The sequence below is a fragment of the Balaenoptera borealis genome (genome assembly GCF_965194805.1).
Source record: "Balaenoptera borealis genome assembly, chromosome: 12".
NCBI lineage: Eukaryota > Metazoa > Chordata > Mammalia > Artiodactyla > Balaenopteridae > Balaenoptera > Balaenoptera borealis.
The window spans coordinates 67,605,986-67,631,761 of record NC_138869.1 but is presented as its reverse complement, the minus strand read 5'-3'; the positions used below and the strand labels follow the sequence as shown (position 1 = coordinate 67,631,761).

At 40.2% G+C, this 25,776-nt stretch overlaps 1 protein-coding gene across 26 annotated transcripts in view; it reads left to right on the top strand.

Annotated features, from left to right (window-relative positions):
- The window catches only part of MLIP (muscular LMNA interacting protein), a 283,518-nt gene that overhangs the window by 125,973 nt on the left and 131,769 nt on the right, over nucleotides 1–25,776 (top strand). For 22 of the 26 annotated variants that reach the window (XM_082347120.1, XM_082347121.1, XM_082347124.1 and 19 more), the window contains 2 exons: nucleotides 15,924–16,079; nucleotides 17,738–18,130. The exons of 1 other annotated variant lie outside the window; for it this stretch is intronic. In XM_082347120.1, the coding sequence (XP_082203246.1) occupies nucleotides 15,924–16,079; nucleotides 17,738–18,130 (549 nt within the window). The remainder of the gene's footprint in view (nucleotides 1–15,923; nucleotides 16,080–17,737; nucleotides 18,131–25,776) is intronic. 3 more of the 26 variants (XM_082347126.1, XM_082347123.1, XM_082347125.1) reach the window with 1 other exon arrangement.

Here is a 25,776-nt window from a genome sequence, read left to right as displayed (position 1 = left end):
AGGCTGGGGGAACGGAGGGGTACGGTTGTGGGACGAGCCTGCAGCGGCAGAGGCCAGCGTGATGTTGCACCAGCCTGAGGCGCCGTGCGTTTTCCCGGGGATGTTGTCCCTGGATCACGGGACCCTGGCAGTGGCAGGTGGCACAGGCTCCCAGGAGGGGCAGTGTGGATAGTGACCTGTGCTTGCACACAGGCTTCTTGGTGGCTGCAGCAGCAGCCTTAGCATCTCATGCCCATCTCTTGGGTCCATGCTGATAGCCGCGGGTCTTGCCCATCTCTGGAGCTCCTTTAAGCGGCGCTCTGAATCCCCTCTCCTCGCGCACCAGGAAACAAAGAGGCAAGAAAAAGTCTCTTGCCTCTTCAGCAGCTCCAGACCTTTTCCCGGACTCCCTCCCGGCTAGCTGTGGTGCGCTAACCCCTTCAGGCTGTGTTCACGCCACCAACCCCAGTCCTCTCCCTGGGATCCGACCGAAGCCCGAGCTTCAGCTCCCAGCCCCCGCCCGCCCTGGCGGGTGAGCAGACAAGCCTCTCAGGGCAGTGAGTGCTGGTCGGCACCGATTCTCTGTGCGGGAATCTTTCCGCTTTTCCCTCTGCACCCTGTTGCTGCTCTCTCCTCCATGACTCTGAAGGTTCCCCCCAACCCAACCCCCCGTCCCCACCAGTGAAGGGGCTTCCTAGTGTGTGGAAACTTTTCCTCCTTTACAGCTCCCTGCCAGAGGTGCAGGTCCCGTCCCTATTCTTTTGTCTGTTTTTCCTTTTTGCTTTTGCCCTACCCAGATAAATGGGGGAGTTTCTTGCCTTTTGGGAGGTCTGAGGTCTTCTGCCAGCGTTCAGTAGGTGTTCTGTAGGAGTTACTCTACTCCTACAGAATGTATTTCTGTAGATGTAGTTTTGATGTATTTGTGGGAGGAAGGTGATCTCCACGTCTTACTCCTCCACCATCTTGAAGGTGCCCCTCTTCCCCTTTATTTTAAATAAAATACATTAAATCATATTATACCAAAAGTCATATTGGAAATAAGTATTACTTTGCTCTGTTCCTTTATGAAATTATGCTGTAAACTCTGAAGATGCTAGTGTTACTCTATTCACTTACAAATAAGACTTTATGAATTGTGTTGTGGGCCAGAATTTAGGTTTCTCTTATGATGTATATAGAAATGATTCTCTATATATGGAATCTCTGAGTATTTCTATTAAATAATATGCTTTATCCCCAATGCTTTGCACCACGCTTTATTAATATCTCTCTGGATATGTTTCAAGATCTTCTAGTCAAGTTATTATCCATATTTTCAGTTCATATTCCTGTGCTGCTGAATATATTCATGACTCATGGCCCCACGTGTATTTATAGTGTCCACTAGACATGGAATGTGGACCACCTCTTCCTTTCTTCCTAATTCAGAGGACTTCTGCCACTCTCCATCTATCTCACTGTTCTCTCTTCCAAGCCCAGATCAGGAATAGCATTTCATCTAGTAACTTTGTGGAAACTTCTTGGTTTGTTTGACCAAAATATCTTTTTTTCATGCCGTCATCAAATATCACAGCAGAAAGACACCTGTGGACAGCCCAGTTCAGCAGTTCACCCTGTGAGTGGGATGGAAGTGGGCATTGGGAAAGCCAGGGCTTCTGTGGCCAAATAAATGTGAGAAACTGTGGACTAAGCCAAGCTTGAGACATGAGACAACTCCAAAAGGTGGATATGGAATAAACCAATTCCTAAATTTATTTGACCACATAATCCTTTCATCACTATTTATCTTGCAAGGCTGGTATTCTAAAGAAGGCACATTGGGAAACCAACACTGATTCTAGAATGTTGTTTTAGAAACAAATTGTCCCTGAGAAGTTAAGTGACTTACCCAAAACCTCACAGCTATTTGGTGGAAAATCTGAGATAAGTACAAATTTTGTCTGCTTTTGACCTAGATGGTTGGACAGTGCATAGCTCTGAGCATCTTGCTATTTCTTGCTACAGGTATTTGTACGTAAGAGTCATGGGAAAGAAGCTGACTGCAATTACTCCCATTTTGCTATGACCTTTAGCCTCTAGACCTTTGATTCTTAGTAAGGACTTGTGAGCCCCAGCAGCAGCCGGCCCAGTGGAACCAAGACACTTGAGATTCCGATGATTCTGTTTTCTTTTAGAGAGTCAATTCAAATTTAATCAAAATTATCCTTTTCATTAGAAGAAAAGAAGTGTAAGAAATATCCACAAATAAAGATTTCAGTCAGTCAAGAAGTTCACTGGATAAATATTTATGGAGTGGTAATAAGTGCCACATACTATTCTAGGAAAATAAAGGTGATCAAAACCAATCCTTACCCTCATGGAGTTTAAAAACCAATGATAAAATTGTATGTGTATTGTATGTATATGTATAACTGAATCACTTTGCTGTACACCTGCAACTAACACAACTTGTAAATCAACTATACTCCAATATAAAATAAAAATTTTAAAAAAATGACAAAATTAGGAAACAAGCGTGAGAAGTTGGTACGGGCTCTAGAGCAAATAACATGGGAAAAAATAGATAGAGAGTGTGGGGAAGGGGCTTGAATTGGGGTTGCAGTCTTATGTAGGGTGGTGAGGGACCTTTTTTGCAGTTAAAGTGACTTTTGAGCAGAGACCTGAGGAAGTGAAGGGACAGTAATAAGCTTGGGAAAAACATTCCAGGGAGTGGGATTTGCATGCTCTAGGAATATACAAAAGTCATCGTGGCTGGAGCTGAGGAAGCAGGAGGGAGAGTCATAGGGACCAAGTCCTGTTGAGCTGTTGACTATTTTACGGACTTTGGTTTAGCCTCTGGGTGACAGGGGAAGCTGCTGGAGGGTGTTGAATAGAGAAGTGACGTGGTCTGACATGTTTTAAAGGCTTAATCTTGCTACTGTGTGGAAAGCAACTGGGGAGATGTGATAGATCAGGTTCCCAGGAAGAAGATTCTGAGATAGAGATTAGCATACAGGAAGTTTTCCCTCTTGGAAGTGCTCTCAGGACCAACACCAGTGGGAGATGGGAAGGAAACAAGATTACACAGAACGAGAATTGGGCTGCAATGAAGTCTCAGCAAAAGCCTACCCAACTTGGGGGTAGCTCTGAAACTGGGTTCGCCCTTCAGCATTGTCTCAAATTGGAACAGGGGTGCCAGGTTTTTGTATGGATACATCAAGCAGCCATTGGATACAGGCTGCCCCTGAGAAAGGGGGTGACTTTACAAGGAGCTTTATTCAGCCAGGAACAACTCTTGGAGAAGATAAACAGCTGAGCACTGTCACAACACTTCCAGCAGCTGGGGATAGTCATCCAGCCCAAAGGGAGATGTGGGTGGTTTATCAGAGCATCGACTATAGGAGGCAAAGTGGAAGCAGGGAGACCACTTATGAGAAAGTGATTCAGAAAGGAGATTATGGTAGGTTCTGCTACTAGGACGTTAGAAGTAGAAGTAATGAGATAGATTCATTTTCTGGATTTACTTTGAAGGGACAGCTGACAAGTTATACTAATATATTGATGGGGGTTATGAGAAAGCAAGAATATCAGTATATTGACCAATACTGATATATTGATGGGGGATTATGGGAAACCAACAAAAACCAATATAAGCCCTCATTTTTGGCTTATGCAATGAGAAATAAGTACAACTATATGCTGGTGGGGAGAAATTAGGGGGAGGGGTGGGAAACAATTTCAGGAGAAACACAAATAATTCAGTTTCAGACGTATTACGTTTCAAATGTCTGTAAAATATCTAAGTTGGCTATAGGAGTGTATTATCCAAGGACACTGTACAGGCTGGGGAAACAAATTTGGAACTCAATGGCTTATAAATGTTAATTAAAGCTATGGGACTGGATGAGATTATCCAGGAAGTGACTCCTGGGTCACTTCAATGCTTCAGGGTCAGATGGCACAAAGCAGGCAGAGAAGGAGGGTACAGGGGATAGCAGGGGACCAAGAGAAATGGTATACCAGAAGCCAAGCTGGAAAGTGATTCTACAAGGGGAGAGTGGCCACCAGACACTTATTCCTATTGGATATATATTTCTTATCATTGTCTCTGTTCCCCTTTCAAATTCTACCATGTACAAGACCTATTTGCCTCTACTGAATATCTAAGTATGTCAAACGTTTTCACTGAGGTGCTAGATTTTCTTCAATATTTTGAAGCTCTTGGTTTACTTGAATTAAGGTGGACTATTAGTATTATTTTACCTAGGAGGATATACCCTCAAGAGAAGAGACTCTACAAGCAGTAGTAACAGGAATAGAAGAAATCCAGATGAGGCCAGCACAGATGCCAATATAGATGAGGCCAAACTTAGACTGTGACAGTGTTACCAAACTCAGGTTTGGCTGCTTGTTCCCCAAGAATCCAATACTGAGGCACAAGTGTTGGGTGAAAGGAAAGATAGCTTTATTGAGGAAGCCGGCAATCCTGGGGAGAAAGTGGACTCATGTCCTAAAGAACCAACTCCCAACTCCCCAGGTCTTGCTTGGAGATAATATAGAGAAAAGAGAAAGGAGCTACATGCTGGGGAGAGGGTAGTGTTCTATTTTCAGAGATGATTATCATGATCATTGGTGCCAAAATTTCATCACGTCTTGCTTACGATTGGAACATCATTTTGCCATGAGTCTCTAGTTAGTTATTTCTAAAAAATAAGGAACAAGGGTAAAAGCAAAATAGAACAACTAATCTTCCATTTCAATATGCATCATTAACTTATTCTTTTGTAAACTAAGTTAAAGTTGAAGGGGAACTAGGGCAAGAGTCAGGCTTAGCATACTTGAAGCTGAAATTCCTCAGTTACAACAGGATCTCATGCACTTTTGATGAGATGTCAGGATTCATTTAAATATCATACAGCCAATTCTGAGTTGTGATTATGATTCCTACAATCACCGATTATTCTGGAGCAGGGGTCCAAACCCTGGGTGATTCCCATCTTCAGAGGAAAAACACCACCCAGGGCTAAAACAGAATGAGAAGTGACTCTGATGTTGGTTACTAGGTGTAGAAACTAAGTGCAGAAGCTGAGTGAAAGCTCCCTGGGGATGGCCTGAGGCTGCTTCCCCGAGCAGCCTAGAGTCAGCACATCACTTGCCCTCTCCTCTAACTTCACTCACCAGTGGTGTAGCTGTGAAGGTGTCTCCTTCATGAGAAGGAGACTTCATGAGAATGGGGTCCAAGTCTTTATCTTGATGTCTCCTAGAGCTTAGAATAGTTCCTGTCACTCAACAGGGGTTTATTAAAATGAATAAATGGAATTTCTAGTGACTTTTTTTTTAAGCACAAGGCATAAGAGCAGACAAATAGACTTCTGGGTGGTCTTGACAGCTGAATCTGTTTAATCACTTACATGTTTCTTAGCAATATTTTGTGGAGGTGTCTATTTTTTTTCCCTCAAATTTGTTTTACATGTCAGGAAGAGAGACTACTTGTTCTATACTGTTTGTTTTAAAAACAATACTTTAAGATTCTCTTGGCTGGAAGGTATTGCAGTAATATCTGTTTAGTCAGAAGGGTGAAGGATGCCCTACTTCAGCCATCAATAATGCCAGATTTTAAAGATAATTTTGAATTATATTTGTCTGTTGCAAAGTTCAACAAACTTTACTTTCTTTTGGGAATAGATTATTCAACAGAACAGTTTGTGTTCCTTAATAGGAGAGAGATCATTAAAAGTTTATGTTTATAAAATGCTTCAGGGTCTTAGGCAGACCCTAGATGGCCTTCTTATCTATGGAAAAAAGTAGTTGTAACTGGAGGCTAGACTCTCCCCTTCTCCCACCCCCAATGCTGTGTCAGTAACTCACTTGGTCTTAATCATCCAAGACTGAGGCCTATTTTTTGACCAGGTGCCATCATTTTCTATTCCAGTGAGGATGGTTTCTATAGAAATTGTTCTAAATACATGTGCTCTTTGAGTATATATGCAGTTACTAAGCAGATGGCTGAAGCATGCTATTATAATGCATGACTGTTCTGCTTTTTGTTAAGTAAAAGTTGTCTTCTATCAATATAAGGAATAGTCTATAATGCCAACAATTACTAAGAAAACAAGGGAAAGAAAATGAGTACAGAAAAGTTCCCAATAAGACACAGAACAAAATAGCAAAATAATGGATTAATTTCATTCGTCCTCATTGTAAAATGACTCAAGGAAGAAATCAAGTAGGACAAAGGATAGGGGCTGAAGTATTTCCTCTCCCAAATCTGACTGTACCAACATGCGTGAATATTGCTTTATGTTTGGGGGAGGGAATGAGAAAAAAGATCAGAGGGAGAAGGACAGAATGAGATATAGGAAAAGAGCTTCCTTATTGTTTGAATCTGCTTAGAATAAACTGATTGAACCACTGACAAGGGATGGATCATGGAGATGAGTGTGGTCTCTAGGATTTGTTAAGGCTTCCCTATTCAGTAAAGAATAGGAATTAGGATCATATATATATATATATATATATATATATATATATATATATATATATATATATATATATGCAATACATGTATTTATGTAATTATATAAAATCTTTGTTCCTATTCCCTACTGAATAGCATCAAAACACCTTAATTCAAGATCTCTGATGATCTACAAAGGGGAGGAGAGATGAATCTGAATGTAGAAAGTAGAATAGTGGTTACCAGGGATTGGGAGTGGGGGTAGGGAATGGGGAGTTATTGTTTAATGGGAACGGAGTTTCAGTTTGACAAAATGAAAAAAGTTCTGTGGATGGATAGTGGTGATGGTTGCACAGCAATGTAAATGTAATGCTACTCACTAAACTGTACACTTAAAAATAATTAAAATGGTAAATTAAAAAAAACTCATGACCTAGACTGAACCTACTTTTCTAGTCTTATTTGCCTTTATTCTCATGTATGTTATTTACCAAACTGAGTAACAATAGTGCTCACAGGTGTAACATTTATTAAGTATTTGCCTGACACAGAGCTTTACATGCTGAATTTTTTTTTTTTAAGTAATTTATTTATTTATTTATGGCTGTGTTGGGTCTTCGTTTCTGTGCGAGGGCTTTCTCTAGTTGTGGCAAGCGGGGGCCACTCTCCATCGCGGTGCACGGGCCTCTCACTATCGCGGCCTCTCTTGTTGCGGAGCACAGGCTCCAGACGCGCAGGCTCAGTAATTGTGGCTCACGGGCCCAGCCGCTCCGCGGCATGTGGGATCTTCCCAGACCCGGGCTCGCACCCATGTCCCCTGCATTGGCAGGCAGACTCTCAACCACTGCGCCACCAGGGAAGCCCTACATGCTGAATTTAATTGTAATTTTCGTGAGAACCCTGTGAAATAAATACTATTCTGATCCACATTTCGCTGGTGGGGGACTGAGCCTTCGAGAGGTCCTGTAACCCCGGCTTGGCCCCAGGTCCCACAGCCAGTGGGTGATCTGACTCCCTGGTTCCCTGCTCTGCGGCTACCCCTGCTGCTTACTGCCATTCTGATAGGTGCCTTCACCTGAGCTTTTCTCTCTGCCTGAAATAAGGGCTACTCTATCTCACCTTCAGAGGTCCTATTCCCCTACTCTTCTAAGTGAGCCCAAATGCCACTTTATCCTTGAATTACTTACCCCAGGTGTCCATGATCTCACAACCCTCCAAAAATTCCTCTAAGTCTTTGCTACTCGGAGTGTCACAGACCAGCAGCTGGGCACCACCGGGAGCTTGTGGGAAATGTTGAATCTGAGGCCATACCCAAGATCTCCTCAATCAAAAACTGCATTTAAAAAAATTATTTTATGCATTTAAGAAAAATTATTTATAGTTGATTTACAATATTGTATTAATTTCTGCTGTACAACAAAGTGATTCAGTTATACATGTATCTATCAATACATTCTTTTTCAGATTCTTTTCCATTATGGTTTATCACAGGATATTTAAGAAACTGCATTTTAAGATCTCCAAGTGGCTTATGTATAAACTTTGAGAACTGCAGGATGGGAATTTTTCTCTTCTTTTTTGCTTTGCATCTCTGTATTTGTACACCTGTTTTATATTCCCAATTGGACTGTAAGCTCTTTGAGGGCAGGAGGGTATTATAGTCTCTTGAATATCCATAAATATACATAGCATAGAAGAAGGCACATAATTTGTTCTCTGATGTAACACAGCACTCACATTAAAAAATTTAGATCATTTACTAGGTCAAAAAGTACTGGGTTATTTGGAATAGTTTTTCCCAGTGTGCTAAAAGTATCACTTTTGACAATTGGTTCACTTGTAATGTTTCCAAGAATTCAGGCTTCTGATAATGGTGAAAATGTTAAGAGGTATAATCTAGGTCCCTAAAATAAAACCTTCATTCCTTCCCAGAGCCTTTGGTCTATAACCAGCCCTTGTGACACAACATCTTTCATCACCAAAGCACAAATATAGATATTACAGATTTGGAGAAAAATCAACACTTAGAAAATAGAAGTGCGAAAGCTGAAGACTCCAATCAATTTCACATGTAAAGCTTTGACGTTTGTCTATAGTCAGGAAACTCACTGTCTTCCAGGAACATTGGAATGGAATTTTGTTTTGACATATATTTGATTCCAAGCTCTATTTTAGAGCAAATTTAGTTAATAGCAAAACTTCAGTCACTAGAGACACTCCTGTACCATTGCTCGCTAGGTACATGCCAAGGACCACTAATTAAAGCTATTGATTTTTGAAGGGATCGCCGTGTGTTTTCTCATTCTTTATTTAGACCCAGTGTTTGCATGTATTTTTACCTCTAAATGTTCCCAGTGAGTATGACCAACTGATTGCTGGGATTGTCAGCTGTGGGGATCCTTCGATCAGCTTCTTGTTGCTGTACAATCTGGCTTCTCTGTTCTTTTTGCAGAATGTTTAATTGGACTACATGCATGAAAAGAAAAGAGGGGAAACACATATAGGTGGTAATTCTTTTTTTACTTCTACTGGCTCCATTTCAGCAGTCAATCTGACCTCTCCTGAAGTTCCAAATCTAAAAATTGTCTGAACATAAATCTACTCTTTGGAGCTGACAAAACCATTTCGTTCAGGGAGGATTCCTCGTTACCTCTTTTTTAGAATTCTTTTTTTTCCCTGCGAGTGTGTGTGTTGTTTCAGGGAGTGGCTCCCTTCCCACCTCACTCATTGGTTTGCTCACGCCCTTATGAGATGAATCAATGCTTCCAGAAAGCCGGGGGCTTCCGAGGGACTGCGGGAACAATTACTTCCAAATGAACTCGTGCATCTTAGCAGGGAGCATTCAGACCACACCCCAGGTAAAAGGAAGTCTTTCCTTCATGCTTTTGAGAACTTTGAAAGGCTATGCACTGTGGTGTTTGCTGCAAGAAGGTTTGAGGGAGAGATGCCCTGGTGTAGATAAATTTGCCTATATCAAAACGAAATGTTATAGACAGTTAGTGGAAAGGATGAGCAGATAAAGGCAAAACTGCTTACTGGCAACCAAAGAAGATGCTCAGGACAGTCCTTGGCGCAGTGTGAGTGCTGAGAGACACCCTGTCATGTCTCTTCTCAACAAGAAGCTAGTGGCCATCTGTGAGTGTGGGTGTCAACGTCAGAAGGAAGAGAACTTTTAGGGAAATAGAATAAAGGAAGGCACTGGAGCCCGAAACTGAGCAAAGGAGCAGTGAGCCTGCATGGCACAGGGGGAAAACAATTTCTTAAATTATTAGTCGAGTGGCCGGTGAGAAGGTGACAGTCTCAGAGTTTCGAGCACTTGAAACTATACTTAGGAAAAGCTTTTCATCCTTTCAGCTCTAATTTCTATTATTAAACTAGTTTCTCAAGGATAGGAACTAAAATGTGTTTTTAAACAACACTGACAATGGAAAGTGTTAACTGGCATTTAACCAATGCAATGATATTAACATGCATCTGGTTCTGCTTTGTGTGGAAAATGATTTTTCATCACCATAGCAATTCATTTCTGGGCTCCATTGGAACTGGGCTATGGTATGCAGTAAACAGCAAAATTTTTCTTTTTCTTTCCTGAATAAGGGATTCAGCAGTCCACCGGCTAACACGGGGCTTGTCATCTAAATGTTGTATAGTGTAGCTAGTATAATTTCAAATCCTTTTCCAACTAAATTTTGTGCAAAGAATTCTGTACATCCTTGGTAGGATAAGAGGATGCTAGGTAAAAGTGATGAAAAGAGCCCCATGCTAACAATGTACTCCCAGCTTAAAAGTGAATACCAAACCATTGCCCTTTTTGTGGTTAATCTGAGGTTATGTGTGTGGATAGGAATTTATCCCTGATCTTGTTCTCTGACAGTAAACTAGGAAGATAAAAATTCTTTAGTACTGTTGGATTTTCCATTTTTATGTTATTCTTGATGACATTATATGTTGGCTCAACTAAAATTAAAAACAAACTGTTCTCCTTACCTAGTGAAGACATTTTATGCAGGCTATGGATGTTCCTGTAAGAAAATATAACAATAAAGAAGAAGGAAACAATTTTACTTATTTTCAGTTGCTTTCATTGTCAACATGTGGTTATGTTTAGAAATTCCTTTGAGGGTATGTTCTAAAAGCACACCTTATTCATTGAAGCATCCATTTTTATTCATACTTTGTTTCAATTTTATTCACTAAAATTGTAACTATTAACCTTTAAAAAGTCAATAGTTTACAATGTATCAGTAGTGACGATCTATTTGTATTTTAGAGACTTTAGTAGCAAGCTAAAGTAAAGAAGTAAATTTTTGGAGAAATAAATCTTGGTCACTGTATATGCTTCAGAAGGCAAAGCCACTTACTGTTAATAATGGTTATATGTATTTTGTAACAACAGGGCACTTATACTGAAGTGCATACGTCAGTATTTAATTTCATCTGGATAGAACATAAGATAGACCTGTAGTCATCATGTGGGGAGATGAGGGCAGGCCTATAGCACCTGAGGACATAGTCACACTTTCACCTCTTCTTTGACTCCTAAAAGACTATCTTTATTTCCTACCCAAATGAAATTCTATGATAAATTATCTGAACTACCCTCAGTGATTTCCTCATTAAAACCCCTCTCCACCCATCAAGATATTGATGAGATTAGTCATGTAAAGAAGACTTCCTAGAAAATAATCCATCTAGAAAGTGTGTTGTATTGTGTATCACTGATAAGACTAGTGGGTTGCCTGAATCTCATGAGGGATCTAATGTCCCTTCCTACAAAGGAAAGCATTGATTTATTATTTTTGGATGATAAGCCTGGGAATTGCGACCTGACTGCCATGGGGGAATAGACAATTATTTTTAAAGGCAGAAAATAATATTGAAAAATGAAAGTTGGCTCAGAAGGGTTTGTCTGTGTATTTTTTATGCCCTAAGGAATAGGCATTGTTTCTAGAAACCCTAACCCTAACCCTACCCTGTTATAAGCCTAGATCTTATAATTATCTAGTTTTACCATCCTACTAAATCCTGAGCTCTCATAACCCATACTGTGACCCTGGGCCATTCTCCCAAACACCCACCATGCTTTCAAATCTGATTCCTGAACCGAAGAGACCACTAGTCCCTTGGTCTGAAGTCCCTCTTCTTCCCTGTCCACATTGAACTCCATGGTTGACCCTTTGCTCTTCTCCCATCAGTACCCTCAGTTTCCTGACACTCACAACATTCTTCTGCCAAAGCCACCTCCGAACATCAGTTCTATAAATGCTGCAATTCACTTTCTCTGTTCCTATGATAGGCAGTTGAGCATTCCTGGAGACATTAACAAACAGCCAAGCAAATTGCTTTTACTACAAATTCACGGATTTACATTTAGGCTGTGCCCTCACAATAGTCTGTCAATCCTTTTACTTATTTATAGTCAGGCCTCTTTCCCACTGCATCATCCTACATCAATGATGTTCCAGGCTTTTCCATTTCTCTTAAAATCCTGTGTCACATTTGCTACTTCTTCCTCAGCTACTGGACCACTTAATGGTAGAGCTGGATGGTTCAACCTTGGACCTCTTCTTTTCTTATTTGTGCTGACTCTCCTGATGATCTCATCTGGTCTCATGGTTTTCAATACCATGTATAGGTCAACAACTGTAATAATTTTATCTCCAGCACAGACTTTCCTCTGAACTTTTCTCCCATCCCCACATTTCCACTTGGATGTATATTTGTCATATCATATTTGATCTTTATTTTCAAACCAGCTTCACCTCTTGTTTTCCTTGTTTCAGTGAAGAATATCTTATTTCTTTCAGTTATTCAGGTCAAAAATTTTGTACTTGTGTTGACTCTTGTCTGCCTCTTATATCTCACATCTAATTTTTCAGGAAATTCTAAGTTTTTCCTTTAGATTACAGCCAACCCAAGTTTTACCTATCATTTTCTCTCCTATGGGTTATTATACTAGTCTTCACAGCACTTATTGCAATTGAAAATCCTATTTTATTGCATATTTATTTGGTTTCCTGTCTGCCTCCCACCAGAATGGGTAGAGGTTTTTGTTCACTCTTGTGTCACCAACCCCTAGAATAGAGCCTAGCATCTGGTAGGCATTTAATAAAATCTTGTTGAGTAAATGAAAGTAAGTAGAAGGCAACATATTCAAGTGAGGTTTGGTTTTAGTAGGAGTGTAGTAGCAGGACTGATGGCTATGTAAAAGGACAAAGATGTAGGTGGGTGACTAGATGTGGTGATGAGGGTTTTGGAAGTTCTCTTCGGATTGCTTCAACTATCTCAGTGAAGTGGGAAACAAAGTTGTCAGCTCAGAGTGAGAATGAGGAAGAAGATGTAGGGGTTTGAAGAAAGAGGAGAAGGTGTGAGTTTTCTAGCGAGTGGGAGAGTAAATGGGCTCTGGAACTGTATAGTATGATTACAGAGAAGAATTAAAGTGCCAGCTTGAGGCTTAGGGTCATAAATTCGAAGTGAAACCAACAAGCGGGGTCATGTGATTTTTTTCTCTGACCACATTTACCCTTGTGGTGCAGGAGGAGAGTAGGTAGGTGGTAGACTGAGTGACCATTATGATTTACTCAAAGTAGATGATGATGTGAGAGAAGACAAAGCATTTGAGGGGCATGCACAGGAGGAGTTGTGGTCAACTCGGTCATTAAGGCTGGCCAAAAAAAAGAAGTCTGGGAAAACTTAATGTTGGAAGGATCAGTAGACTTTCATTTTGGTGGTTTCCCAGAAATATTGGAGTCACAGAATTGAAGAGATGGTGTGGAAAGAAAAGAAGTGTTGGTCAGAGAAGGAGAAAACCCTGAAATTATGGTGGTGTTGTGGCTACTGGTTGTTCCTAAGGATGTGAAGGGCAAGGAAGAGTAGAGGTCAGTGAAACACGCTATTAGAAAAATTACCCATGGGATATCATATTGGGTATTATAAAAAGTGTGGTGTTAACCCCAGAAGTAAATCTTCAAAGAAAGAAGGGTTTGACTTGGGGGTGGGCAGATGGCTGTAACAAGAAGAGGTAGTGAATGGTGTAGACTTGTGGATGGCAGGAGCTTCAAACCTGGAAGTTTGTAAGTAAGAGGGAAGAAGAATGGTCTGGAAGCAGAAAAGAGTGCACAGAGGATACCTAGTCTACTTCTGGTGGGTCACCCAGTGTGAAAGGAAACAGAGAGCTTCTCAGGAAGCAGAGTCCTTCAGCAGGAACCATGGTTTAGTTAGAGTCAGAACATGTAGAGAAGAGGTTAAGGATGTGGAGGGATGTGTGACAACTGCCTGAATTCCAGAAAGTGTATGGTGAAAACTTTCTAAGAGTTGGATCATGGTATGTTGCTGAAATTCAGTCTCTGTTCACCAGAATAGAAACTCAGAGACAGAGTTTTGGGTGAAGTAGAAAAGACTAGCTTTTATTGCTTTGCCAGGCAAAGGGGGCCACTGTTGGCTAATGCCTGCAAAACTGTGTGTCCCGCCCTAGAGGGGGTAGTGAAGAGTCTTATAATGTTCAAGGAACAGGGTGTGGTCAGCTCATGGACATTCTTCTGATTGGTTGGTGGTGAGGTAATTAGGAGTCAGCATCATCAGCCTTCTGGTTCTAACCGGTGTGGGGGTCTATGTGCTTGTGGGCAGCAAACAGTTAACTTCCTCCACCAGGTGGGGGTTTCAGTATCTGCAAAACAGCTCAAAGGACATGGCTCAGAATATTATCCGTAGTCCTTGAGGAAGAACTAAAGGTCCTTGTCTTTGTTTAATGGCTAAAGTATTATTATTTTGTCTTGCTTGACTGTTTTCCTTTCTTTCTGCCTTTTCTCACTTCTCTGATTAAATTTATTCTTTGCCTAAGTTTTTCTACAGGCGAAAAGCAGGTGAACGACATGGGTGAGGATCTATTCTGGGAAGGCCTCAGAGGGTCCTTCTCGGTTACAGGTACAAGAAGGGAACAAAACTAGAGGTGTGCATTGCACACAGGGATACAGGGATGGCTGGGTTTCTTATGCAGCTGATGTGATCGGGTTTAAAGGGCATGTTGAGATAAGACACACAAGGGTGGCACGACCTGAAGGGAGAGGAGTCTGGGGGTTCCTGCCAGGGTTATTACATTTCTCGTGACAGAGGCATGGAGGTGGCAGCGTGGCAGTTTCACTCTGACTAGATGGGGCTGATCGCATCATGAACATGGATTATGTACAAAATGAGTCCCCTCACCTTCCAACTTCTCTCACTGACCCACAGTCAGAGCTTTTCTGTATTTCCATTAATTTTCTCCCTTCTCAGAGGAGGCCATGTTCTTTCTGTTGTTGCTTTAGCTTTTTCTGCCTGCTTCCTCCAGGACTTTGCTCCACTTTCCTTCTTACTGGTTCCTTCCCCGAGTCTACAGACGTCTTCACGTCTATCCTGTTACAGACCAACAAGGGCACCTCTTTGACTGGACTTTCCTTTCTAACTACTCTCCATCTCTCATCCTACTTCTCACCCAAACGTCTCAAAAGAGAAATCTCCAGTACCATCTTCTCTTTCTGCCGTTCCATTTAGTCCTCCATCTATTACTCTTGGCTTTCTGTCCTGATCTCTAGCCTTGGGTCTTATAAAACCAGCATTACCTACCTGACATTCTAATGTGACGATCTCATTCCCAATCTACAACACTTGGTTCTCAGTGTCAATAGGACAGAACTCAAGCTTGATTCACACCCAGTGTTGCTTTCCATGCCTTCACTCAGCTGGTTTCCTCAGCCTGGAAGACCCTTATCTTCCTCTTCACTAGGACTTAAATTCCAGATGCTGCCTTTTATGGAGCTTCCCAGACTGGGTAGGCATCCCTTATTGCTTTTCCCTTCCTATTCTGTGCATATGCTTTTCCTACTTGTGACTGGTCTATTGGCTGTTTCTTATATGCTGTTGTATCTCTAGCTCCTGAGTACCTGCCACACAGCAAATACTTAACAAAATGGTTTTTGAATAAATAAAGAATGAATGAAAGAGAAGGTATATCCTCGAGAAGAGGCATTGGTATCCTGGCAGCTAGAAAAGTAAACTTTCAATTTTCAATTCACATTTTAGCATTCTCATTAATGATATATGTCAGAAGTTTCACGCATGCTTGGTGATTATGAGTCACACTGAACCTGCTAACCCAGGGTTAAATGGATAAAAGTCCTTGACCTCTGTGGGGTCATCACAAACACAGCATCTGGTCTGTTTTGAGATTAACTTTTATTCATGTTAACTTGCAACATTCCAGCAGCTCAACTTGCCAACCTGCTCTTCTGTTGCCATGTCCTACAGTAGGATCTTCCTTGGGTTGTATTTCTTTCTCTGATAAATATTTTCACAAAAAAAGGATCGGATACACTATGAATATTTTAATAGATGTTCTCTTTGCCAACCATACACATGATCATAGGACAATGGCAATTTATCAAAATAAATGAGATAAATATAATATATACAGAATAAAGTCAAAATAAACCTTTGATAAGACTGAAAGTCTAATTTATTACGTGTCTCATAGGTCTCTTCTGGTGATTCTGAAGCCAAACCTCTGATCTTCACATTTGTCCCCACTGTGAGAAGACTACCAACCCACTCCCAGTTGGGTGACACCTCTAAATTCATTGTTAAAATTCCTGAGGAACCAAGTGATAAGACTCCAGAAACTGTAAATAGGGTAGGATTATTTTTTACTATTTTTTATATCAAGCAATTAACATTAAATTATCCATCATAATGACTTGTAAATTTGTATGGATGTTTATTTTCTCTGCTTAAAGTGAGATAACTGGGAAATCTAAGATTGGCTAAAAATATAACTATGTAATAGGAACTTCAGTGTTATCAAATCTCAGGTTCTCTCCAATACATTATTCTCAACCCTTTTGACTTGACATCCTTTTGTTTGCTGTTCATGTGATATATTCGGCCTCCTGGCACCTCCCCTCCCAAGTGTATCTTAAAATAATAAAAACAAAATTTTTACAAAGTTTAAATTTATCTTTAAAGAATACTAGATAAAAGAGAGAGGTGTTATTTTACGTGTAACAGATTAGCAACATTAAAAAAGTGTAATATCTGAATTTGGGGCAATTGTGGATATGTTGGCATGCTCACACTTTGCTGCTAGTTTTGTGAATTTGTACGGTTTTGGTGGAAAACCCTTATCCAGAGTCATACAACTGTTTATAACTTTTTAATGTTTAAACTCTTAGAAATGCATCCCAGAGAAATAGTACAGAGGAAAAAAAGTGTTATATAGGAAAATAATTAGAGAAAAATAAAAGGAGCCTAATATCTAACAATTAGAGAAAAGCTAAGCATATGATAATACATCACCTTGATGAAGTTATAATTATAATGGTTATGTAATTTCATGGAACATGTTAATCTTACACTATTAAGTGATACAATAGATTATAAAGTCGTATTTATACCCTGATTATACCTATCTAAAGAGAGACCAAGACTGAAAAAGAAATTAAAACAAACAAAAACCTAAAAATGACTTTTGTTAAATAGTGACATTTTGGGTAAAAAAATTTTTTCTTTATAATGTATTTTAATACTATCTTATTATAAATAAAATGTGACTGGGGGAACGTTGTGGTATTTTTGAGCCAACTTGTAGGAGATAAAATTATCTGATTCTCGTTGTCTATATGAAAACATCTTATCTAGCAAGTAGTAATATATAACCTGGGACTTACAATGTCATCTTATTTCAAAGACTGTTGGGACCAAATTATTTCAGAGAAATTCTGAATGCTACATAAAGCCCTCCTGGGAAATTTCTCCCTAACAGTACTCAAGTACACATAATATATTCATGGGATCCTTTGGGATTAAGTGCTATGAGTGTGGGACTATAGATGTATGAATCAATCTTGGTTGCAGATCTCTGAAGCCTCCAAAGATAAGGATATTCATTTGCAGATGGCAATGGTATCTACACAGCCACAAGTTTTGCTTGACCATTAATTAAACCCATGACAAATCCCCATTTGTTTTGTGAATGTCTTTATGGAAAACATTGCTCTCTTCCTCTCTTTTTAAAAAGTCATATAAGGATTTATTTGAAAGCAGGTTTTGCTGACTTTGATTCTGAGCCCTAAACTGTTTGGGCTAGGACCAGGACAAACAAGTGGGTTAGTAAAAGTAAACCATTAGCTTCAACCCAATCTCTTCTATGCCAACCTGATTTTTAGATATATTTGTAAAAACTTTTGTCCTTGGAGGTTATAAGCAGATTAAGGTTTTAAGAAAGAGTACATGCAAAAAAGAAGCATTTACCAAAGCAACATCAATGCTTTTATGTCTCTACATTTATTGCAGTCTGATTCCAATGAGTACTTGACCTTGAATGTTGGGAGCCAACGGGAGAGAGACCGAGGAACATTGACTTATCCTTTAGAGGTCAAGGACAAGGCTTCCCAAGGAAGGGGACTTAAAGCAAACGAACCTCAAGGAATGCAGCAAAGTGACCTCTTCAAAGCTGAATATGTCTTTATTGTGGACTCTGAGGGGGAAGATGAAGCTCCAAGCAGAAAAGGTGAACAAGGCCCCCCAGGGGGGATGGGCACCACAGCTGCTCGGCCCACGTCTCTAGCAATCTCCTCCAGTCTGGTCTCTGATGTGGTACGCCCCAAAACTCGGGGGGCAGACCTCCAGGTTCCGTCACATCCTGAAATGCCTCATGGGATGGCTCCTCAGCAAAAATATGGGCCGGTAGGTTTTTCTTCTTGTCATTAAAAAAAAAAAGTTTCATACCCCTTGTCTGCAAAGGCCTTCCTATTTATTCAAGGCATCAAGGTGTACAAAACTCTCAAGGAAAGAGATATTAAAAAACTAAAATCCCAAGATCATAAACCGTCACAGTGTAAATATAGATAATAAATTCATAAGAAATAAATTTCATAAGATGATAAGGATTATATACAATTATGCTGTGAACTGGCTGAAGAGAATATGTAAAACACTTAGCTAGAGTGGATTTGGGGGAATATTAACTCTTCCTTCTGAAAATTCTTGGAGAAGGTCAGTAAAGGGAATTTCTTAGGAGACAGTTCTTGGTGGGCTGGGTGCATGAAGAAGCACATTTCAGAGATGAGAAAGATCCAGCAAAAATACATCAACTGGATGTAGACACTTTACTTTTAAACTAGTAAAAGAGTAGTAAAAGGAATTAAGAGTGTGTAAGGAAAATCATTTCCTCCTGTGTGACTTCAGGGAAATATTGACTGTATTCCTGGAAACCACCAGAAGCAGGACTGGCCTCAGAGAATTGGGGAGAAGATCTCACCCCAAAGCTTAGCAGCAAGATTGAATGGTTCCTTTAAGGTGTCAGTGCTTTGATACAGTAGGAGAACACTCATAGCTGTGATGGCAGGAAAGAAAGGGGGTGAAGAGGGAGGGATTTTGAAGGGAAAAAAATAGGATGACTAGCTATTTGTTGTCATGAAGTTATCAGATGCCTTTGACAAGGCATAGAATGTCAGGAATGCAGAGACTGGCTTGGCTTTGGGAGTAAATAATGGGTGCTCCCCGTGACAATGAGCATGAGTCAATACCAAGATGTCCTATTTAGAATCTGCTAGACCAGGCACTTGCAAGCATACCAAAGTAGTTGGGAGAACATTTTTATTGTTGAGTTGGACTTTTGGTACTACCAGGACCTACACAAAACTGTAGTGTAGGCATCTTATCTTTGGTGCCACCTCATCTTTATTTATGCAGCCTTCACTGACTTCCTGATGATGTATTTATGTCACCTTCAAGCATCCAGTATCCTCATGCTGTCTTTTGGTGATAGAAGACTCTCACTGGGGTAGCACCACCCAGGTCTATTGGACTAAAACATTTATTTCTCCTTGAAATTTATTCTCAGCTAGTTATTTGGAATATTCTAATCATATAATTAAACATATTCTCAGTAAGTGGTGGTAGGCTTAAACATTTCTTTCTTGCCTTAGGAAAGATGACGAAATAAGCAAGTTGGCAATGTGAAAGTTTCCATAGTGTGTGGAGGGTAGTTTAACGTGGCCTTTGAAGAACATGTAGACATGGTGATACCAAATATAAGCAAAGAAAAATATTCTTAATGAAGCAATGTTTGGCTTTTCAATTTACTCTTTTCCTCAACTGATAGATTTCTTCTGCTGAGTTTGTCATTTATTTTGTTTTCATGTGACCAAATATATAGAGGGCAAACCAGAGACAAAACACACATTTGGGATCTTTTTGCCAAAATCAGTTAGAAGTAGGTTATAGTTCATGTTATCAAAGCTCCAAATGAAAAGGCAAAGCTCAGCCTAATTCATTAGTGGTGGATGAGCATTATGATTACTGTAGATGGAGGAAAACTGGGTCCTGAAATGTTTGGGAATAACCATTGTTCCGGATTCCATTTCCTATAGTAATCCATTTGAGTGATGAATAGTAGGTCATCATGAAATAAACATAAAAAAAAAAAAGTGAAAATGAGATGACTGTTAAATGTAAGCTAAACAGAAATGGCCAGAGCATTAAAGAAGGCACTCTGAGAAGTTAATATAGTCAGTAGTCGAAGCTTAATGTAAAAAGCCCAAAGATTATCCCATGATTGGATTACCTGATGCCAACAACATCAGCTTTTCAATCAGAAATGCAGTTAATTAAGTGTATTTCTGATCCACCTGGTAAAAATGAATCCGTGTACAGAATTGTCTATATATTATCACTATCAGTTAGTCAGGAATAATTTATGAAGTTATTCCTAAAAAAAATTTACTTAGCTCCTAGTCTGACCTTTAAACTTCCTATAACCTAGCCTAGATGTCATTTTCTTTCCACATCTGGTACTTCTATTCTTCAGCTCTCCTGAACTGTCATCAAAGTATACATGTCATACCTTTGCATCCCTGGTCCTTGATTCCTCTGTGTGTGATTCTTCTCTTTTCTCAGCCCATCTTCATGTGGCCATGGCTACTTACTTGATGCTCTAAGCTCAGCCCAAGCAGTACCTTTTCCTAGAGACATTCCCTTTGAAGAGGAGTTAGTTTCTCTCCTATATCTTTGTCATTTTCCTTGTAGTTTGTAGTCTTTTTAGAAAATCTCCAATATAACTCCTTTTCACCTGATTATAATGATGGATTTTATCTTTCTTCCTCACTAGACTGAGAACTATTTGAAGTCAAGGTCTGTCCCTTGTTCATTTTTGTACCTCTAGCACTTAGTAGAGTGTCTTACATATACATGAGGTTCAATAAGGTGTATGAAAAGCATAAATATTTAAAAGTTCACATCTTTGAAGTCCTTGCTCAGATATTGACTCCTTCATGAAGCCTGCTTTGGTTCCTTCAGTGAAAGCAAACTCTCCCTCAATATAATTCTGGTAGCTTTTTCTGTACATCTCCTATAACAATTATTCTATTCCAGCATGTATTATAACTATTTAGGTTCATGCCTTATCTCACCTAGCAGATTGTAAAGTTTTTAGAGGTAAGGTCCACGTTAAACCCATTTTTATTAAACACTTTTTTCTCTATAGTGGTTACTATATTATCTTGAACAAAGTCAGTACAAATATTGGGTTGAGTGTATTTTGTGTTCCAAATACTTTTGCTGAGGTGGCATGTTTATGCAAAAGTTCGTTATGTTAAAGATCATTAAAGAATTTAAAATTTTAAAGCATAAGTCAAAATTAAAAAGACTGTATAATATAAGCAGTTGAATCAAAAGCCTTTCAAATAAAATTCAGAAAGAAAAGAGTAATGTTTTTGAATGTTAATGTCTTGAACGTTGGTGTAGATGGCTAAGAATTGACTTTCCTAGGGATAGTATTAGACTTAAAAGAGAGGTGAATATACACATATAAAAACAGAATGATTTGTCTGAAAGACCTACAATAAAGCCTGGAGCTAAAACAGTGACTGTGGGAATAAAAAGAGGGACTGTGTGGGGTAGAATGAACTGGATTTGTTCATTGACAACATATGGAAAAAAAAAATCAGTGATGAATGAAATTTATAACCAAGGAAATTGAATGAATGTTGGCATTAACTGAGGAAAGAATAACAGGTCTTGGGAAGGGATAAGAAGAGATGAGATATCTAATGTTGAGTTTGAGATGCCTGGTGGCAGAATGCACTGCTATCAAGAAAGAAGCTGGAAATATGAATCTGGACATAGGAGGGAGATGGGAGACTGGAAGTATTTCCTATATGAGCTGAAACTATTAGAATGGAGCTGTTTACTCATGGAAATAATGCAAAACAGGAAGACACAAGATGCAACGCAGGACACAGTCAAGTATAAAGTGCCAGTGAAAGATGAGAAGCCAAAGAAGGAGGCTGAGAGGGGACCAAAGAAGTTGGAGAGAGGGGTTTCATGCAGGGAAAGTTAAAGAGAATTTCGACTAAAAAATAGTTTATAAATGAGGCCAAATACATAAAATATATAAACATTAATTAATCAATAATTTAAACGTAGCTCAGTAATGTTTTCTTTCTAAAACTCAAATGAATCTGAGATCAATCATATCCGTTCGGGAATACAAAATACCAACCGTGAAAGAACATTCTGGCAGCATGACATGTTTTGAGAATGAACATGGAATTATCACATAGGAATCACATGGTTCTCCCCCTTTTATGCCGGGAGGCTTCCTGGAGAATGCAGCTTTCCTCTCCAACATTCTACTTTCATATTTTCTAGCTCCCTTGACAGATTTTTTTACTGTCCTGCAACAAGTAATTCTGCCAAGTGGGACAGCCAGGTTAATATATGCTGCTGCTTGATTTAGAGAAGATTAGAAGCTGGGAGATCAAGAGGCCAAGATCAAAGGGAAGGGAAGGATCAAAAGGCCTTTTGCTGATAGATTTGGAGGTGAAGCACTAGGGGTCCCTGCAGGGAGGTGTGTCCCCTGCAAGGAAGGGAGGGGACCCTCTCCTGCATGATTATTATTAGAACCAGATGTGTAGGGATGGGGCTAGGGAATCAGGGTCTGACCTGGCTGCCATCTCAATTTGGGATATGGCAGCCCTCCTGCTCTCCCAGGTTAGAGCCCAGAGTCTGGTCCCGTTACCTGCTTGGACACACACCTCCTCTGGGCTCCTCCTCCTCTGGGAGAGGGGATGAGGTTGTCCGGCATCTGACCAGCTCTGCTCTGGAAGAGCAGACTGGCACCTTCTACTAAAATATTATTCTATAATATGATTTATGAAAATAATATAATATATAACACAATAGAAAATATTATAAATTTAATACAAGTCAAAATAAAATACAAAACAAAGCCAAATAAAGTAGGGCCTTCAAAGTCCATTAAACATAGGACTTAGGAGGTCATTTGGTGACCTTGATGGGAACAGTGTGAGTGGGGTGATGGGGCAGAAATCAAGTTGAGAAATGGATAAGTAGTGAAAGGGAGGTCACACATTAGAGAGATGGTATGAAAAAGCAAAAATGAGACTGGCAACTTATGGTCACACTCCTCTGGGCAGTTACTTGAGGTCGTAAACTTTAGTGTCCTCATTTGTAGAATGGGGTGATACCAGCAACCTTCCTTGTGAAGATTAAATGAGATTAAATATATGGCCTAGAACAGTTCCTGGCCCACAAGCGTTCTCAGGAAGGAGTCACTGTGTTTAAAAAGTTGGAAATGGCAGCATGTTTGGGGGCACAGGGTAAGGAACATGGGAGGAGGGAAACATTTTATATATTGGTTCAAACATAGCTTGGATGTCAGAACGGAAGAAAGGACATGAAAAATAAGATCAGTAGAACTAGCGGTGGCCAAATAGAGGAGGTTCTTACAAAAAATTCTGGGAAATTTGGACATTGGCACACATATTAATTAAGAAACCAGATTTTAGGGATCCATGGAAAAGAGATTGCAACAAATTATTTGGACAGGGCATCAGACATAGAAACCTTTCTTATAGTCGTGGGCCTTTGTTTTATAGTGAAATACCCTATTCATACCAGCACATTGTATCAGAATAGCCTTTATATGTCTCTCTTACACCAGTAGATTTGTGAGCCCTGTGACGGCAAAAAATCTTCTCGCCTTCTGTCCCCATCACCTAACTCCAATGCCTGGGACACTATAGGTACTAAGAAAGTATCTGATGAATGAATGAATGAATGATTCTCCTTTTCCCATGACCCTGTCATATAAATAGGGAACAGACATCATTACATAACTCTCTTAATTTACAGCAGAGAAAAATTATATTAGAGGAGGGAAGACAGCCTAGGATTCCAGGCTCATAGCTTGGCTGTTGTTTTGTATTTTGCCTGTTAAAACACATTGTTCATAGCTTTTGGCCTAGGGATTTAGAGGTTGAAGACTCTGAAAAAAGCCGGGAGGTTAAACTTCCATGTTAGTTCTGCTAACTGCTGAGAAGACTAGCTTGGAGACACAGGTTCCTGAAAAATGGCATGTTTCTATTGAAATGCAAGGAAGTCATTTGTACATGCCCATCAACAGGATGACTTTCTAACTGCATGCAGAGCAGAGCTACATGGGGCCCGGCAGCAAAGAAAACAATACAGGAGTCTGCCTTGCATAGCAGGTGGGAGGTCATCCAAGTAGTAACGCAGATTCTGGCTGGGCTCACTCGATAGTATAATTGCCTTGAGGCAGTTGAGATGATTAAAAATGTAGAGGCCCTCATTCTTTTAATTGATATACATACCCCTGACCAACTGATTTTATTGCTTTAACAACCTTTATCTAGCACTCTTCCCATTGCCAACTCCCCACTTCCTTTCTTGTTTAGGGTGAGTATACGATTCCATCCTATTCCACCCATTTAACCTACGTTGTCACCGTCCATGGTGAGTGACACTGGACACACCAAAGAGAGTTCCTCTGACTCAGTGGGGGACCCTGGCTCTGCTCTGATGCTGGCAGAATCCCTGTGATGCCTCGCTGGTGGTTGGTTGCTTCTTCTGTTTGAGATCAATTGTACCAATAGCCCGAGGGGCAGAGGAAGTACATTTATGGAAAATCAAGTTGCTTTGACAATTTCAGCAGAAGGGTGAGGAAGACTTTTAAAAGGAGGGTCTCCCGACTTTTGGTATCAGAACTCAAATGTTTGTCTTGCTGGTGAGGAGAAGACGGACCTGTGGATCTAAGAACCATCATTCTCTCCACCTTCATGCCCAGAGTCTGGAGCAGAGTAAGAGGGGCCAACCACAGAGGGAGGTGACGATGCCACTGTGGAGGGAGGTGTCAGGATGTGACACCACAACCCTCCTCTCTGGCTTTCTGTTCCTACACCCACTAGACACTTTATTTCCTCATTCCTGCATGAAGGTAACATGCCAGACATTAGACACTAGGGGAGTAAACTTTAAAAAAACTTAGTACCTGCCTTCAAGGAGCTTGGAAAACAGTTGCACCTGAAAATAATGACAATGAAAGGTGACAGGTTCAAGGAACAGTGGGACGTCTAGAGGGAGGACACCTAGATCATCCTGGATCACCAGGAAGGGTTCACGTTGTCTGAGCTGAAATGTGAAAGATGAGTAAAAGTGTTCTTGGCTGACGAACAGGGCCCAGGCATTCCAGACAGTGAGGACAGCTAGGGAAGAACTGACACACAAGAAGAGGGTGGAAAAGAGAAGGAGTATGATAAGGGCTCATCAAATATACTAGGAAATACACTAGGAGAGAGAGATGATATAGAGGCCACAGATAAAACAGTTTTGAAAAGGAGGAAGAGATTTCAAGTCAGATTCTGTAGAGAAATCAGAAGAGATAAGGGATTCAAGTGCCTGTGGGGCTTAGGAAAAAATAAACCATTGTAGACATTGGTGATAACAGTTTCTGCAGAAGAGCAGGGGGTAAAATCTGTTAAGAAGTCAGGGGAAGTATATTACTTTTCTATTGCTGCATAACAGATTACCATAAATTTAGTGGCTTAAAAAAAAACACCTATTTATTTTCTCCACGGTTTTTTAGATCAGAGGCCTGGGCAGCTGAGCTGGGTCTCACAAGTTTGAAATCAAGATGTCAAGTTCATCTCACCTGGAAGATCTCCTAAGGGAAGGGTCTGCCTCTAAGTTCCCCCATGTTATTGGCAGAATTCATTTCCTCGAGGCTGTTGAATTCATGGCAACTTGCTTCTTAAAGCTGCTACTTTGATCTCTAGCTTTCTGACCCTCTTTTAAAGGGCTCATTTTATTAGTGTTGCCAAGTCCGAGCTCATACTGTTCACCGCATGTCAGGCTAATAAATTGAGAGATGAGTTGTTGGGGCCAGGAATAGCGACTTTATTTGGAAAGCTAGCAGACCAAGAAGATGGCAGACTAGTGCCCCAAGGAACCAGCTTCCCTGAGTTGGAATTCAGTCTTCTTTTATCTAAAAAGAGGAGGTGGTTTGGTTA